Below are 17475 nucleotides of genomic sequence, written 5' to 3'. Positions count from 1 at the left end.
TGGGGAAGAAATGGAGGCAGTGAGAGATTTTACTTTCTTGGGCTCCATGATCAGTGCAGATGGTGACAGCAGTCACGAAATTAAAAGACGCCTGCTCCTTGGGAGAAAGGCGATGGCAAACCTAGACAACATCTTAAAAAGCAGAGACATCACCTTGCCAACAAAGGTCCGTATAGTAAAAGCCATGGTTTTCCCAGTAGTGATGTATGGAAGTGAGAGCTGGACCATAAAGAAGGCTGATCGCCGAAGAATTGATGCTTTTGAATTATGGTGCTGGAGGAGACTCTTGAGAGTCCCATGGACTGCAAGAAGATCAAACCTCTCCATTCTGAAGGAAATCAGCCCTGAGTGCTCACTGGAAGGACAGATCGTGAAGCTGAGGCTCCAATACTTTGGCCACCTCATGAGAAGAGAAGACTCCCTGGAAAAGACCCTGATGTTGGGAAAGATGGAGGGCACAAGGAGAAGGGGACGACAGAGAATGAGATGGTTGGATGGTGTTCTTGAAGCTACTAGCATGAGCTTGATCAAACTGCGGGAGGCAGTGGAGGACAGAAGTGCCTGGCGTGCTCTGGTCCATGGGGTCACGAAGAGTCGGACACGACTAAACGACTAAACAACAACAACAACACACCTACTTTGGAAGATGGAACCTGTTTTTACTTCTTTGAAAGCCAACGGGATGTTTATCCAAGGATTGTTGGATGGTTTAGCTGAGATTCCTGCATTGCAGGGGGTTGGACTAGATAACCCTTGTGGTCCCTTCCAACGCTACAATTCTATGATATGCAGCAGGCAGGTAGCAGAAATTTATCCTGACTTTTTGTCTAGTAAAAATTGTCCCACCAGTAAGGTAGTACAGCACATCTAGAGATGTCACCTGCTTTGATCACTGTCTTTGTCCTATTTGCATAGCCAGGCAGCTATCAATACTGTGCCAGTAGAACCAGGGCCGGCAACATTAATTTGGACAACTTGATGTTTGTGGCTTCATCAGAACACCATTTGACTTAAAAGGAGCTCACCAGTGTAATTCTTCATACTCCATCTTCCTATTACCGTATTTTTCACTCCATAAGACACACCTGACCATAAGATGCACCTAGTTTTTAGAGGAAAACAATAAAAAAAATATTCTGAATCACAGCCTCCTCAGGAGAGCGGTCCCCTCAGAGGCTTGGGAGGGAAGCTGTGTGCCCGTCAGCCATATGGTTGGCGGGCCACAGCTTCCATCCTAAGCCTCTGCAGGGATCTCTCTCCTCCCGCGGAGGCTTGGGAGGCTTTCCTTCTCCCCACTTTTTTCTCCCCCTCCCCAAGCAGCACAGGCCCCTTTTCCAGCCTCCTCCTCTCTATCCCTTTTGCCCAAACGCCTCAGCCGACATCTGCAATTTCTCCCCTTCGTTGATGCCTCTCTTTTGAATTCTACCATGACTCTCCACTCATGGCAACCTACCTCCTTTCCTGCTTCTTGGTCCCCCTCCTCTCTGTCCTCTTCCTCCCCTCTCTCGGAAGCTGCTTCTTCTCACCATCCTCCGGCCAACATTCCCAGAGCCATCAGGGGAAAGGGGAGTCCATTGGCAAAGCCTCTCTCAAAGAGAGCAGCCCAGGAGTGTGGGGCAACCCAGGAGGGTGTGGCAACGGCGCACACTGCACTCGGGTGATTCAGCTCCAGGCACCACACATTTGCTTCATAAGACACATAGACATTTCCCCTTACTTTTTAGGAGGAAAAAAGTGTGTCTTATGGAGCGAAAAATACAGTATCTGGGGCAATGCTAATTACATAAAAGGCTCAACTTTTTATATATTATTTCTTGCCCTGATATTAACCATAATAAACAGGTCAAATTACAACAGGCAAATACAATATGGTAAGTTCATTATGTGGCCAAGATGATAAGTGCAACTTATTCTCTCACCAACTTTAATTCGAGGGTAATATGGGGTAGAGTCAGGAATAAATTTAATATGTAAGTTCAAAAACCAGAGTACCTGAGTTTATTTCAACATTACACTGTACTGTTACGAAAAATTAACAAAGGTAAAACTTTATTGATATATAAAGCATTATGGACTCAAAAGCTTATAAAGAGAGTGATTGTTCCAATTATTTACTGAGATAGTTACCAAGAAAATTTTGAAATTTCAGCCTACATTTCACTTCCAATTATATGGATTCTGTAAAACAGTTTTGAAAATATTTTCATCTACTGCCAACACCTTTCTTCAAAGCCCAAAGCATAACTTGCTCATTTCTTCACATAATCCTGCCACACATTTGTTATTCTGTAGTACATGTAAAAAAGAGGGGTAAAATGAAGATAATGATCAAGGAATTAGCTAGTTTTGCATTTGTTTTTTCTTGATGGTCTTTCCTGAAGCATCTTTTTCCAAGGTCTAAGCTTAATAAAAGAGGACAGGTTTCTAGCCAAAGATATGACATTGGGGGTTAGGTACACTAGATGAAGTACAGCCTTCAATATTAAAATAGGGAAAAGGCCAAACTATTTCTTCCTGTATGTAGCTAAAGGTTTGCAGCTAACAGGTTTGTAAACAGTTCAAAAGAAAAGAGCCTTGAAATATCAAAAGTCCACCATGCAGTTGTCATTCCTTTCCTTGCTGTATTGCAGTTTAAGAGTATAATCTTCCCTTCTGTCATTGCAGTCTCATCCGTTTCTCTGGCGGTCCTTTGGTGCTAGTGCTCTGTTGGGTGATCTTAGCTGTGTCTTTCTCCTCTTGTTTTGTAGCTTCAGGGGTTGGCTCTGGCTCCTTCTTGATCTGATCCACTGGAAAAATAAAACCAAGAAAATCTAATTCTAACAACTTTATATATCTGATTCTTCTGTAAGATTGTTTTCCAATGCAAAACTGCCAGAATAAAGCAGTAACTTGAATTGCTGCATTCAGATTTTCTATTCGTACTGGAGAATCATAGTTTCCTGCACCCAGAATGTTTATAAATAAAGTGGTGATTTTTTAGGATCCCAGCACAGGGGACCTCACTATCTTCCCCCACTCACTCTCTATAGTGAACATGACCTTAGACAGTGGCAATATTCCCATAAGCCTCAGTTGAAAAGAAAACTGCAATGTCTTTGGATTTGGTTCTGTTTAAAAACAATGACTGAATTCTCACCTGGAATGGGTTTTTCTCCAGACTTTTGCTGTGAAGAAGAAAAAGAAAAAAAGTCACTAATAAAAAAATACATGCATCTGGCTTTGGCATGATCTTGCTATTGTCCTACTAAGAACTGCTGCCCTATATAAAAAACCATTTAGTTGATTTTTTTAATTAAAAAAAATCAAGTACAGCATGTCAATTAGACAACTTCTGTCTATGTATATGCTTGTTGACACTCTCAAATAATAGGTTTTTGAGGCAGAACTTAATCTTGTAGAAGCCAAATCTATAGCCTTGTGCAATGGCTTTCATTACACAAGAGATTTCCAAGTTACATTTTTGCACAGGAAAGTCAAATTATATCACTTTTAATAATCACACTTTTAAAAATCAAGTAACATATGAAACCAGCTAAGAAGAGATGCCCCTGGGTATAGGGCAGTATATAAATTCAATAAATAAATAGGTTGAAGATGCCAACCATAACAGATGCCAACCTTTAGGCTTGAATGACAGCTCTAACACCTACAGTACATAACCTTAATACATCCAATTGATGTACAGTGGTACCTCTGGTTACGAACTTAATTCGTTCCGGAGGTCCATTCTTAACCTGAAACAGTTCTTAACCTGAGGTACCACTTTAGCTAATGGGGCCTCCTGCTGCCACCAGCGCACAATTTTTGTTCTCATCCTGAGGTAAAGTTCTTAACCTGAGGTACTACTTCCAGGTTAGCGGAGTCTGTAACCCGAAGTATTTGTAACCCAAGGTGTTTATAACCCGAGGTACCACTGTATTATCAGTTAAAGTGTTAGCCCAACTAATACCTGCACAAACTTCGGGGGAAATTTTTGCCTCAGATCTAGGAGTAATGCATCTACACGTTGTCTCTGGAAAATGGAGCTTGGTTCTTCCTTTTTTTTGGCTTTGGGTTTGGCTTTATCTGAAAATAATTTAGAGATTGTAATGAAGCATCCCATCAGAACATAAACTTTTAACTTTCTTTTATCTGTCCATTCTTCATTTACAAAATAAAGCTTCTTGTCTTCCTTAGTTTGTTAGTTTTGCAGCAGAAGCTAACATTTAATTTTCTACAACTTTCCAGAAAGGTTTCCCCTTCTGCTTACTTTATATCTTCCCTAAGCTCCTTCAATTGATTTGGTATCCCTGCAGAATTCCACCAACAGTGCCCCATCCTACATGCCCAGACACCTAAAATGACACTGTGTTGACACCATTACTTTTCTGGAATGTTTTAACTCTTTCCAACTCCTGTGGTACATTCATTCATTCACTCATTCATTCATTCATTTATAAACCAGCAGAACAGACAGGCATTTCAGAGAAGTCAACACACCAAGCCCACAATTTCTATCAAAGGAGAAAGAGCATGTATTTTAAAGCCTAGAAGGCTACCTCGTTCCTCTTGATCTTTGAAATGCCACCAATAGCCTTTCGAAGGGTGATAGCGGCAGTAGGACATGGCTTCTTCAAAAGCTGACTGGATTCCATGTACTGCACTGAGCTTGAAAAAAATAAGTTTGTAACAAGATACATGATTTCCCACATTGTGCTATATTTTAGCCAGCCAACTCACAAAATAAATACCATTATACATAGGTAGTCCAGTACTCTGAGTTTGGGGTGGAATCTCCCTGTACCTTCATGCACAGAGGCTGGAAGATTGGGAGGGGGATTGAATAATACCATTGAGCCAGATCTTTCACTTAGGAGGTGGGAACATATGGAGTAAATGCAAGGTAGTCTGCACATGCTCAGAAGTAATTTCTGTACTACATATACATCTTCAGGGATCAAATATCTCCATCTTCTGAAGTTAGGTAGTTGGTAACCATTGAGGGGGGCCTTCTGAGATGTGGTACCCCACTTTGGGAACACTCCCTCTAAGGGGGGGAAACCTATTCTGATACAGGGCATATTCAACCTTAAACATAAGAACAATACACCATTCAAAAGTCAACAGTCCAGAACAACAGTAAATCTTCTTACTTCCTACAACACATACATTTTTCACACACAAAAAAGGTGGAGATCCTTTTTTCACACATTTTGCCCCCAAACCTGAGGACAAACAAGGGGGGGAAACCCCAAAGCACTTGCATTGCTAATACCTTCATTATAAGAATACAGGACAGAGACTTACCACTCTGGAGTTTACAACTGACCCCAAGTCAGGGGCCTGATAAATCACTCCAGCAATAATGTAATAATCAGCCAGTGGGGTAACTATAAAAGAAAAGCACAACATTAGTCCAGCTACCAAAACACTAGATGAGCAACTGTCATTGCAAGTGTATTTGGTACATCGGTCATGGGACATTCAAGCCTACTATCCAAAATCAAGCAGAGTGCCTAATTTCTCTCATATGTGGATCAGACACACATGGCACAGAAGGGCTCAGTTTGTGGGGGCTCAGTCTTCTTCCCCTTTTTTTACTTTTGAAGCAAGTATTGGGGAGAAAAACTCAATGGTTAGAGCAAATCTCAACCCATGATTAAAACATGAAGAAAGCCGGGGGGGGGGGCGGGACGGGATTGAATGCCTTTCTCCTCATGCTTTATTGCCAGCCCAACACTTGAGCAAAATAACATGGGAAAGAAAGCATTTTGAGACTGTACAGTAATACCTCCATGAATGTCCGCCTCGTCTAGCGTCCATTCTGGCAAACGTCCGCAGCAAAACCGGAATTACCGGAACGGGTTACTTCTGGGTTTGCAGCTTGCGCATGCGCAGAAGCGCTAAATCGCACTTTGCGCATGCACAGAAGTGCAAACTGCTCTGTGTACGTGTGCAGGCACAGCGCTTTGCCCTGCGTCTTTTTGGCTAGCGGCAGAGCCTCCGGAATGGATCCTGGTTGCAAAACAAGGTACGACTGTACAGGCAAGCCTCAACCTGAGCTGTATATCGAGAACAAGGGAGAGGAGTATTCCTCCCTGTGTTTAGTGTGTGTGTGTCCCTCCCATTTTTTTAAAGGGAAAACATCCACCTACGGTAGCCCCCTGCTATGCTTTCATCACATCCCCGTTCATGTTAATATTGTCTCCAAGATCTCCTACATGGTGAAGATACATGGTGTCTTTTCATGCCTTTACCTTTTTATTAAAATACCTTTTTATTTTCCCTAGACCTTTAAAAAATCTACTTTTTTTAGTCTGCTCTTGGCAATATTGCCATGCTGCATTTTGCTTTTGTTCTTTTATCCTTGTTACTTATGGGTATTTTTATTATTTCTTTTATTATGCGATTGCGCTATCCCCTGCCCTAAGAGAATTTTTAAACAGAAGGTACAAGCTGTAAAACTATAGAAAAAAATGAAATGACTGCTTAATGGTTTCAAACAGTATGTTCCTACAGGACTGCTTTGTGTGCATGTAGTCCTTATTGTAAGTTCTTTTTTAAAAATCCTGTTACTTTTCTTACATTTTTCTGAACACCTGGGGAGTCTTTAAATGAAACATGCAAATGTTCACTAGGAAAAGGAAAAGAAACCTGCATCTGTGTCTGGATCTTATCCCTGCAGACTACAGACCTTCAGGTTTGTTTATATCTGAGAGTGTGCACTTGTAAAATGAATTTTAATGTTATTTTATATCTGGCTTTTACTTTCACTCAGTCACAGTATATCAGATGGGAAATTGCTGCTGTACTGCTCTCCAGGCTGCACTTGTTTACACTGACATGCATTTGCCATTTTACTGCCCATTCGCTCAGCTTGGAGAGGTCCTTTTGGAGCTCTCTGAATTCCCTTTTTGTTTTAATGACCTTAAGCTGTTTTGTACCATCAGCAACCTGGCCTCCTCACTGCTCACCCTAACTCTGGGTCATTCATAAACAACTTAAGAAGTTTAGATTCCAATACTGATTCTTGGGGGGTCTCTACTTTCTAGATGTCTTCATTCAGAGAACTGTCCATTCTTCTCTGCTTCCTGCACCTTAACCAATTCCTGATCCACAAGAAGTCCTTTCCTCTTATTCCGTGGGAGCTAAGCTTACTCGGGAGTCTTGGGTGAGGTATTTTGTTAAAACTTTTTGAAAGTCCAAATGCACTGTGTCAACTGGATCACATCTATCTATATGCTTGCTGACACGCTCAAAGAATTCTAATGCATTAGTGAAACAGAACTTACTCTTCCAAAAAATTATTAATGATATTTTACAACTGCATTCAGAAGTTGTTCTGTTTGTTGTCACATCACCTGGTTTTTATTTATAATTATATATTGAGTTATATACTGCAGGTTTTGTTTTTAAGATTGACTATGCAGTGGCTTATTGCTCAGTGGGGAGGAATTACTCCTCTTTACATACAGAGATTATACATGACAAGCAATACATAGTTATAACAAGTCATCAACACTGCTAAAAACATAAGACTGCAAATAGGCATGTTTTTACCAGCACTATTTGCCTTTTGCCACAAGAGGGCATTCTTTTACTATTTCAAAAAGGAAATTAGACCATAAAACAAAATTCAGGAAGAAAATGTAACCGCAACATGAATTCTGGGAGCTAACATTTCTACCTATGCTTCCGTGAACAGGAAAACAAAAGCAGGTGGAGTATTCAGAAGTATGCATAGGCTATGATCCTTTCCTGTGTGGGCACAGCACCTAAACACAGAATTCTCATTTCTTTCCACCCCCCCACCCCCCAAAAAAGCCACAAGCTGATATGAGGAATTGGAGGTAGAATATGCTTCTTCTGTATGCCCAGATTCCTCCCTGTTTGCTCAAGATATGAGAGCTCCAGAGGGAGGTTAACTTGATCAAGCAGAACAGAAAGCCTGGATGGGGATATGCAGAGACCTCTTGTTCTTCATAAACAACAAATCACTTCCTGTATGTGCACTGAGGGGAGGTTGAAGAACATAGCTTTGCTTAGCCCTGTGAAGATTCCTCTGTATGTGAGCACTGTATCTGCACAGGGAAGCAATGTACCTATCCTTTTTTTTGTTTTTTGTTTCCATCTTGTCCTCCACAAAATACTGTACAAATCCTTACCATGCGTCGGACTCTGTCTTTGCTGCTTACGAATAATGAAGAGAATTGGCTCTTGTGCATGTAAAAGGATATATTCCACTCCAACCATTTGACTGAAAGAATAAAGACAAGACTGAACAAGGAGATAAGACTACTATTTATTGTAGAGGCTAAAGAAGCCAACTGAAAGTACAAGTCTCCCACTGACAGATCACACCTATAGAATCATATTTATTATAGAATTAGGAGAGACCCAAAAGGTCATCTAGTGCACACTTCCAAGTGTGCCCCCTCTTGGACCAAATCATGTAATAAATTGTCCTAGATCCTAGTAATTTTCTGACAGTCACCTGATGGATCTATTTGCTCTAAATCTATCGGGTTTCATACTGCTGTCCTTAATAAATTTGTCACCAGCTGGACTCCCACCAAATTCACCGATAGATTAACAGCACCATAGGTAAAGGGACTCCTGACCGTTAGGTCCGGTCGCGGACAACTGGGTTTGCGGCGCTCATCTCGCTTTACGGGCCAAGGGAGCCATCATACAGCTTCCGGGTCATGTGGCCAGCATGACTAAACCGCTTCTGGCAGACCAGAGCATCGTACAGAAACACTGTTTACCTTCCCGCCGGAGCGGTACCTATTTATCTACTTGCACTTCGTGCTTTCAAACTGCTAGATTGGCAGGAGCAGGCAATGGGAGCTCACTGCGTCTCGGGGATTCGAACTGCCGACCTTCTGATCGGCAAACCCTAGGCTCTGTGGTTTAACCCACAGCACCATAGGATGATTTAAAATCAAGTGTTCATGTTTGGATTTGATTAGTGTGGTTATTGGATTCTGAATCTCTGCAGGTTTGGAAGTGCAACACTATAAAGGATCACAGCCACAAATCGTACTAACAAGGACTTCATTAGGAAATTTCAGAATATTCAAAAAGAAAAGAGTTATCTTATTGTACAGCATTTTCAGAGCAAATAGAAATAAAAGACAAAGGAGGTTTCAAGGTAACTGCTTACTAATGAGCCCACTTAAATTGCTCTCTAGGCTCTTTTTCCAATATAAAAAAGAAACAGCGCTTGCTTCCTTGGGCTCATTAGTATGTCTTTCCCAATAAATATATTTGTTCATTGTTTATTTTGAATATACTTAATAAAGCTATCCTTTAACGGCAATAGATTATCTGAAGCAGTTATGATGCTCTTCATTTTGAAATGAATTTTAATTTAACATTAATTAAAGCAATCTTTTATAGCTCCAACTTTAGTTGATGTTAAAATATGCAAACAGTTGTGTTGCAGAGCATTCTATAACCAACAGGAAGGTTGTCAATTTCTCATATGCATGGAACAAAGTAGATTACAAATGTAAATGCTTTAATCACTTTTGACACACAGTATCTTCTTATTCAACATCTACCATTTCAAAACAGAATAAGAAATTTTCAGAAGACCACCAGTTAACAGCCATTTCTCTAATCTTACATAAGCCAAAATCATTGAACCCATATTTCATCCATAGCACAAGACAAATTGGGTGTCTTCTGCTTATATAAAAGGGCAGGGCAAGCAGTTTAAGTGAATCAGCTGTCAAGGCAGACTAGGGACAAAGAGAGGGGGAAAGTTCTATAATCTCTGGCTTTAGTACTTCAATTGGTGGTAGTGTTTACTTTTCACAGGTGACAATTTCCATTCTAAACCTTGTTTTATAACCGCAGGAGGAAACTTTTAGTCTCAACAGCCCAGATCCTCTTCTTTCCTCACTCCAGCGGGCCAGTTGTGAAAGGTGGGCTGGACATAATTACATCAGGTGACTGGTGGGTGTTTAAATCCCTTGCATAATGCTTCCAAAGCACGTGATAACAAGGTGGCTGTCAGGCACTTGGAAAGAGCTGCACTAGAAGCTTTGCCATCATTTCTCACACTCCAAGCAAAGAGCTAGCAAAATGCTTCACCCAGCAGTTTCCAATCAGCCAGCTGGTTGTCAGGAAACTGGAAACTGCTGCAGAACAGGGCTTGCAGGCAATGCCAACTAACATATATATGAAGAGAGATGTAGCACTTGGCCATGGTGTCCCTGAAACAAATAGGACCAAATAGAGAGAGCTGCCGGGATGAATTAGGTCTGTAGGCTGAACATTCCCTATTCCAGTTTTATAGGATTACTTTATCAATGTCTAGCAGTAACTTACTTTAGGTGATCCAGCGATAGCCTTTGCATTTTGACCATTTCATTGTTGCACGTTCGATCATAGAATGGGTTGCTACGCTCTGAGAAATAATCCAACACACTTCCACTGTTTAATATTGGAATCCAAGCACTATCAACCCAGGAAATTCCCAAGAGGTTATCTGGAGGAGAAAGAGAAATGAATGGTTAGCACAAGTATAGTTACAATAGCGATAGTCTTCATCAGTGTGAGAGATTGTGTCTCACTGGTCAGCTACTGCCCACCTTAAGCCGGGCAGCCCTGGTCGATAAAATGCTGGTCCACCACTATCCACCTGCTTTAATGGGTGCTTGGAGCTCAGAGTATGGCAGGATCCCCAAGGACCTGCTCTATGGGGAACTGGTTTCAAGCACCAGGAAGTTGGCAGACTTTCTCTAAAGGGTAGTCAATCTCTCAACTTTGTACAAAACTTTTGTTGTTGCTGTTGTTTGTTGAATTTGTATACCGCCCTATACCTGGAGATCTCAAGAAGGGACGAAGCACACAAGTTTTAAAGGTGAAACTGTTATTTTTAAAATGTAATGTAGAAAGTAAGGTTTGAGGAAGCACTAAATTAATATGCAGAACATGTCCTCTGTGCTGGCTTTGATATGGGGTTTGCAGCAAGGCAAGTGTAGTGATACTTCTCAATGCTTAAGAAAGTGGATAAAGAAAGTTTGGAGCCAAAGCACAACCATTTTAAACCACAGTGGGAATCACAGAAGTTCCACTTGACTTCCAATCAGTGTTAGAAACTGAGATATGAAAGCTGGGCACTAAATGGCACCTTAAACCTACTTTATGGGCCCAACAATGGAATATCTAGGCACACATTTTTATAACTGGAATACAAAGCTGAAAATGAATGAACTGAAGCTAAAATCTTAAATTCATTTTTCACATGGTCTAGTCCTCATCTGAAGGCTGCAAAAAACAAAGTCATGCTTCCCCTGCCTGCCCTCCTAATATTCTTAAGAGGGTCTCTTCTCCAGTCTTCAGAGAGTAGCTTCAAGTGGGGAAGCAGAAAAAGGTCCTCCTTTCCTTCCACTGTGCAGTTTTAATCTGAAATATTAGGTGCAGTACTGCACCCAGAGCTCAGAAACTGCTTGCTCTAATGAAATTCTTTTTCGCAAAATGCACCTAGAACAATGGGAGTTTCCAACACTGCTTCCAATGCAGGAAATGTATCCATAGTGCAAGATAAAAGGGTATGCAGAAGTGTCAGAAATGATGCAGGAACATACAGTAATATGTTTCCACCAATACTACTTGCAAACCTAGGACTTCCACTGCAACTATTCTAAGGTGGATGTCTGACTGGAGCGGAAGTTTGAGTGAACACAGATTGATTGCACAGTCACAAAAACAAATTGGTTGCAAGAGAGCTCCTGAGATGAGATGAGCACAGATTGATTGCACAAATAAGTACAAATAAGCCCAAATATCACCTCCGTGTAGTGTGGGTGCTCAGGACTCAACAGTTGACAGCTAGGCCTCAGGATCTTGCACTCAGCCGAAGCCGTGTGGCATGTTCGACTTCTGAGGTGTGTTTGAAAACTGAAGCATTTACTTCCAGGTGTACAGCGTTCGTAAACCGAAATGTTCGTCAACGGAGACGTTCGAAAACCGAAGTACCACTTTACATTGTTTCAGCAATCTTATAGAAAGCATATCTAGATGCTTAGGAAACCATGATTAATGCAGCATAAATAGGGCTATGAATAATACATATGCTGCATCAACAATGTGCTGCTCAAACTCTTGCATAAAGCAGAGGCAAGCAAAGAGATGGTCTTATTATTATGTAAATGTGCCTTGCTCCATTCTACTGCTATAGAGAAAGGTTTCTCTCAATGCAGCAATTTACCTTCTTTCATAAAAGCAGATTAAAATGTGGGAATTAATGAAAGCACAGATGCCACAGATTCAGCAATACATATCCTCAATATTTTTTTAGTATATCTGTTCACTGTGGGCTTCTACCCATACAGTGGTACCTGGGGGTTAAGTACTTAATTCATTCCGGAGGTATGTACTTAACCTGAAACTGTTCTTAACCTGAAGCACCACTTTAGCTAATCCTGCTGCTGCCGCGCCACCGGAGCATGATTTCTGTTCTCATCCTGAAGCAAAGTTCTTAGCCTGAAGAACTATTTCTGGGTTAGCGGAGTCTGTAACCTGAAGCGTATGTAACCTGAAGCGTATGTAACCCGAGGTACCACTGTAGTACAAACTAAAATACAGGAACACTTCAAAAAGTCACTCCTTTATCTTCAAGTGCAGTACAAGACGGGGGAAAGCATTCCCACATTAGGGAATATCAGTGGAAACAATGGAACCTTTCCTGTGAAATTAATTAATAAAGTAGGAATCTGCCTGCAGTGGAAAATATCCACCTATACAGCACAGCACGAAGCCACTGCCATATGCTGATTTCGCAGACGTAGAGGTTCAGCAACATATTAGCATGACACCTGCAAAAATCAGTGTCAAACAGAATGACTTGAAAAGACTAGCTTTGACTGCTATTTCTAAATACTTCTTAAAGTAACTACAGTGGTACCTCTGGTTGCCAATGGGATCCATTTCGGAGGCCCGTTCACAACCTGAAAAGAATGCAACCCGCGTCTGCACACACGCGGGTCATGATTCACCGCTTCTGCGCATGATGTCATTTTGCGTATCTGCGCATGCGCGAGCACCGAAAGCTAGAAGTAACCCTTTCCAATACTTCCGGGTCGCCACAGGACGCAACCTGTAAACGCTCAACCTGAAGCAAACATAACATGAGGTATGACTGTACACTCATACCTCGGGTTGAAGTAGCTTTGGGATGAATATTTTCGGGTTGTGCTCCGCGGCGACTTGGAAGTAACGGAATTTCGTCGCTCGCGTATGCGCAGACGCTCAAAATGATGTCACGCGCGTGCACAGAAGTGGCAAAAACGCGAGCCACGCACGCGCAGTCGCATCTTACATTTACTTCAGGGTGTGAACAGGGCTCCGGAACGGATCCCGTTCATATCCAGAGGTACCACTGTATAGCCAGCTCAAAATGACTAAGAAATCCTAATCAATACAATCGGACCTTGGATCCTGAACGCCTTGCAAGTTGAACGTTTTGGCTCCCAAATGCCGCAAATCCAGAAGTGAGTCTTCTGGTTTGCAAATGTTCTTTGGAACCCAAATGTCTACCATGGCTTCCGACTGGATGCAGGAGCTTCCTGCAGCCAATCAGAAGCCGCACCCTGGTTTCCAGCCATTTTGGAAGTTGAACAGACTTCTGGAACAGATTCTGTTTGACTTCCAAGGTACAAATGTAATCATTCTCTTCTTCTTTGAGGTGTCAGAAATTCAGTTTTAATCATTTCAAAAATTAAGCTTAATGCCTCAAAGTTGTCTGCACTTCAGGTTATTCTTATAACAAAAAATGATGCAAAATGGGAACATGCCATCCCACCCCATTGGTGTCCCACCCAGTGTTAGAAAATCAGATATATAAGGTAATCGCCAAATGGTACCTTAAACCCAAGTTGCGACTGCCACAATGGTATGTCTAGGTGCCATCCCCGACCCCCCGTGGAGATGATGATGATTCATTTCATTTCTATACAGCTTTATATTTTTTTAAAAAAATGTTAAAGTAGTTTACAACACACTAAAACACTTTTTAAAAATCCAGAACAAAAACAAATTCAAGCTTCAAGGAAAGTATTTCAGAGCCTTCTCTAAGTGACATTTTGCTTTCCCCATATTTATTTGCCTACTTAATTTATATACCTGCCCCAAAGCAGAAGCACTCTAGGAAGCCAGTGTGGTGTTGTGGTTAGAGCGTTAGACTAGGATCTGGGAGATCAGGGTTCAAAGCCCCACTCAGTCATGAAGCTCACTGGGTGACCTTGGGCCAGTCACAGCCTCTTAACCTACCTCACAGGGTTGTTGTAGGTATTAACTGAGGAGCAGGGGAAACCATGTATTCCTTGGCGGGGGAGGTGGGAGGTGGGATATAAATGTAATAAATAAGCTCTTTTGATTACCTGCGTAAGAAAGGGGAGGCAGTCAAATAGAGATGTCAGTTGCCAACTTGGCATCCAGATATCTCCACATGGTCATAATTGGACCCGCACTAGTCGCAAATGGATATTAATAATAACAATAAATCTCATAGGGGGGAATGGTACCTAGACACTCTGTTGCGGCAACCATAACCTAGGTTTAAGGTGCTATTCGGCAATTACCGTATTTTTCGCTCTATAACACGCACCTGACCATAACACGCACATAGTTTTTAGAGGAGGAAAATCCGTAGGCATGCCACCCGTAGGTATTCCCTCCATAACACGCACAGAAATTTCCCCTTACTTTCTAGGAGGAAAAAAGTGAGTGTTATGGTGCAAAAAATACGGTAACTTATGTATCTGAGTTTATAACACTGCAGGCAACATGCCACTCTAGCTGGAATCTCAAGGATATATATAGTCCTCATGTAATGAAATAAAACTGAGAAGAGTACAAGCCCAGAAATCCTTTCTGATTCAGTTTCAGTCTTTTTTTGAAGTCATCTGAACCTGGTGACTATTGCCACAGTGTGGAGTAGTGAACATGTTATTCGCTATGAAAGACCTGTTTCTTTTGAATTTGTCCTGAACCTCCTGGCAATTTCATTAGGTGATCCCGAGTTGTAATGTTATTAGCGTCTTTCCTTTCCTTTCCTTTCCTTTCTTTGTTTTGACTACTCTCTCGACAACAGAATAATGTTTATAATTTCAAAAGCCCCAAAGCCACTAATATCGCTTCTAATCTCAGCCGCAGATCGGCGCAATGTTACAATGTCTTTGGGCGCAGGACTTATTGGGAGTCTTATTAAAAAAAACGACAACGACACTTGATTCCACTGCGTCTTTAAAAATAAATAAATAACTGGAATTACTTTTATTCTGCGACTCCCACAAAGGTTTCGTCCACTCCCTCCTTTCCAGTCCTATGGAGACGACAGACGCCTGTCGACCCTGCTTTCTGCATCTGCCTGAGGGGCCCTGGCGGACATGGATGGCAAAATGGAGACACACGGGGCGGGAAGGGAGCCGGGAGTCAGTGGCCTGTCCTTAAACAAGGTGCCTAAGCAGATACAGTAAAGCAAAAGAATCCAGTCTCCATTACCTCGTATGTCCACCGCCGCCATGGTTTCAGCGCCGCGCGTCGCATCCGCCCCGGCGCAATGCTATGACCTCACCGCACCATAGAGAGAAGTTGCCTAGGATGCCGAGCCTCGGAGATGAGGAGGAGCGAATGGCTAGAGCGGCGACGAGAGAGCCGAGCAGGGAGTATGCGTAATTGTTCCTTCAACGACTGGAGGACTAAGGCGGTTGTATTTTGGGTTCCAGAAGGATTGCGCATCCCTGATGGGCGCTAAAAAGCAAAGGGGGTGAAATATAACTTTAGGAGTGAAAAGTAAAGGGTGTCTTTTTAAGGATTTACATAAAAAGGTCTAAGGATGCGATTCTAGCTCCACACACGGGAATAAGTCCCATTGGATATCAAGAGGATTTGCCTCTTGAGTCGACGTGGTCAGGATTGCGCTGAAAAGTAAATCACATACACACACCAGCGCTTCAAATGCAACACATATGAAGTATATAGTTGCATAGTTGGTTGCAAATCTAACCCGCCAAAAAACAAAAGGCTAACATATGCTTCTAAGAGCACATTTGATTTACACTACAGAAACCAGGTTTGGGGGCATGGAAATAAGGACCAGGGGGTGATGGCGTTTCTCATGTCTGCTATATTTCAAATATGGTACTGTTGAAGTAAAAAAAAAAAAAAGCAGAAACTCATGAACAACAAAAATTGGCAACCTTAATTACAGAGGTGGATTGAGGGGGCACGACCGATTCGGTTGCACTGTGCACGGAGCCACAGGGGTGCCACTACTACGATGAATGAAAGGTGGGGCTAAAATTTGAGGCCCCAAGGTCTGCCACTCTAACTACATGCTATTTAATCTTGAGCCCAATACTCTACAAAAATGTGCTATGGAGCCCATTTAAATCATGCCTCCTAAACTAGTTGGCTGGGCTTAGTTGCTTGTGATCTGACCTCTGTTCTTTTAGGGCACATTCTTGAGAGGTATTACAGTGAGATGTCTTCTCAAAAATAAGTTCCACTGAGTTAAGTTGGGTACATTCCAATATAAGTGGATATAGGACTGCAGCCTTAGAATGGATTGTCTGCTGCTTAACACCTGTAACCACTATTTTTTCCTCAAAAGTTGCACACACACTTTCCCCAGACCCGAATGCATTTCATCAAGTGTTTATAGGTTAAGGTTTCCTAATTCGTATTCATGATTATCATTCTACAGTCCAGACCCATGTTACTGAGTCAGTGTTTTTTCAGCTGTGCTTCCAGAATGGAAGGAGGTAAGCATGTGTGGCGCCTGCAGAGGAACAACAAGAGGTAGGGGATTGCTCAGAATCTACATCAGAATTATTGGGTATGCAAATCACATCCAGTGCAGAGATAGGACTACTGATCTATGGTAGGCAGTGGTACAGTTAGGTAATTTCAGACTCTAGGTTTAATAGTCTTGGGGGTGGGAGGAAGCTTTTTAGATGGCACTGTGTCATCTCTTACTTCTGACACCAGTGTCGCATGCCATACCAATCTCTGAGCAGCAAGAGATTCCCGGGGTCCAGGTGGTTGCCCAGGGTTCCTGTTTCCTTTTGGAAATGAGGCACAGCAGAGACTGTGGTGTCTTTATGATATATGGCTTATTTGCGCGTGTGCACACACACACAAACACACAGCCTGAGCCTGTGATGGAGGGGCTCCCAGCATTACACTCTGGTTTCTTCCATAGCTGAAGCCTTGGATTCAAACAGACTTCAAACATGATATAAAACATTCTAAACTCTCCACTCTGTTCCATAAAGTCTCCTTTTGTCTTCTACCTGACACAAGGCTGGAAGAGAGGCCCCTCCCATTTTTATTCTGGCGCAGAGCCTTTGTCCTTTGTCGCCTTTTAATGCCCATCTCCACAGCGAATTATTTCATCAGAAAGCATAACTGTCAACGTTTCCCTTTTTTTAAGGGAAATTCCCTTATTCCGAACAGGATTCCTCGCAAGAAAAGGGAAAA

At 42.1% G+C, this 17475-nt stretch overlaps 1 protein-coding gene across 2 annotated transcripts; it reads right to left on the bottom strand.

Annotated features, from left to right (window-relative positions):
• Window positions 1–1971: 1971 nt before the first annotated feature.
• On the bottom strand, window positions 1972–15644 carry MED6 (mediator complex subunit 6). Of its 2 annotated transcripts, none has more exons than XM_083510137.1 (8): window positions 15496–15644; window positions 10318–10477; window positions 8145–8236; window positions 5287–5369; window positions 4539–4647; window positions 3950–4065; window positions 3137–3164; window positions 1972–2786 (listed from the first exon to the last, which is right to left on the bottom strand). In XM_083510137.1, the coding sequence occupies exons 1-8, from the start codon at window positions 15515–15517 to the stop codon at window positions 2656–2658; spliced, it is 741 nt and encodes a 246-aa protein (XP_083366263.1). In that variant the 5' UTR covers window positions 15518–15644; the 3' UTR covers window positions 1972–2655. The 2 variants fall into 2 exon arrangements, with proteins under 2 accessions (XP_083366263.1, XP_083366264.1); XM_083510138.1 differs by having other exon boundaries at window positions 15266–15526.
• Between the last annotated feature and the right edge of the window lie 1831 nt (window positions 15645–17475).

Source organism: Podarcis liolepis, assembly GCF_965112155.1.
Source record: "Podarcis liolepis genome assembly, chromosome: 1".
Lineage (NCBI taxonomy): Eukaryota > Metazoa > Chordata > Lepidosauria > Squamata > Lacertidae > Podarcis > Podarcis liolepis.
This window is presented reverse-complemented; position numbering and strand designations above follow the sequence as displayed.

Bases quoted from the DNA above. Each gene is read 5' to 3' on its own strand.
- MED6 (XM_083510137.1), bottom strand. From the start codon at position 15,517: ATGGCGGCGGTGGACATACGAG. The intron at 10,478-15,495 runs GTAATGGAGACT...TTTCTCCTCCAG, and splicing joins GGCGGCGGTGGACATACGAG to ATAACCTCTTGGGAATTTCC. The intron at 2,787-3,136 runs GTGAGAATTCAG...TTATTTTTCCAG, and splicing joins TGGAGAAAAACCCATTCCAG to TGGATCAGATCAAGAAGGAG.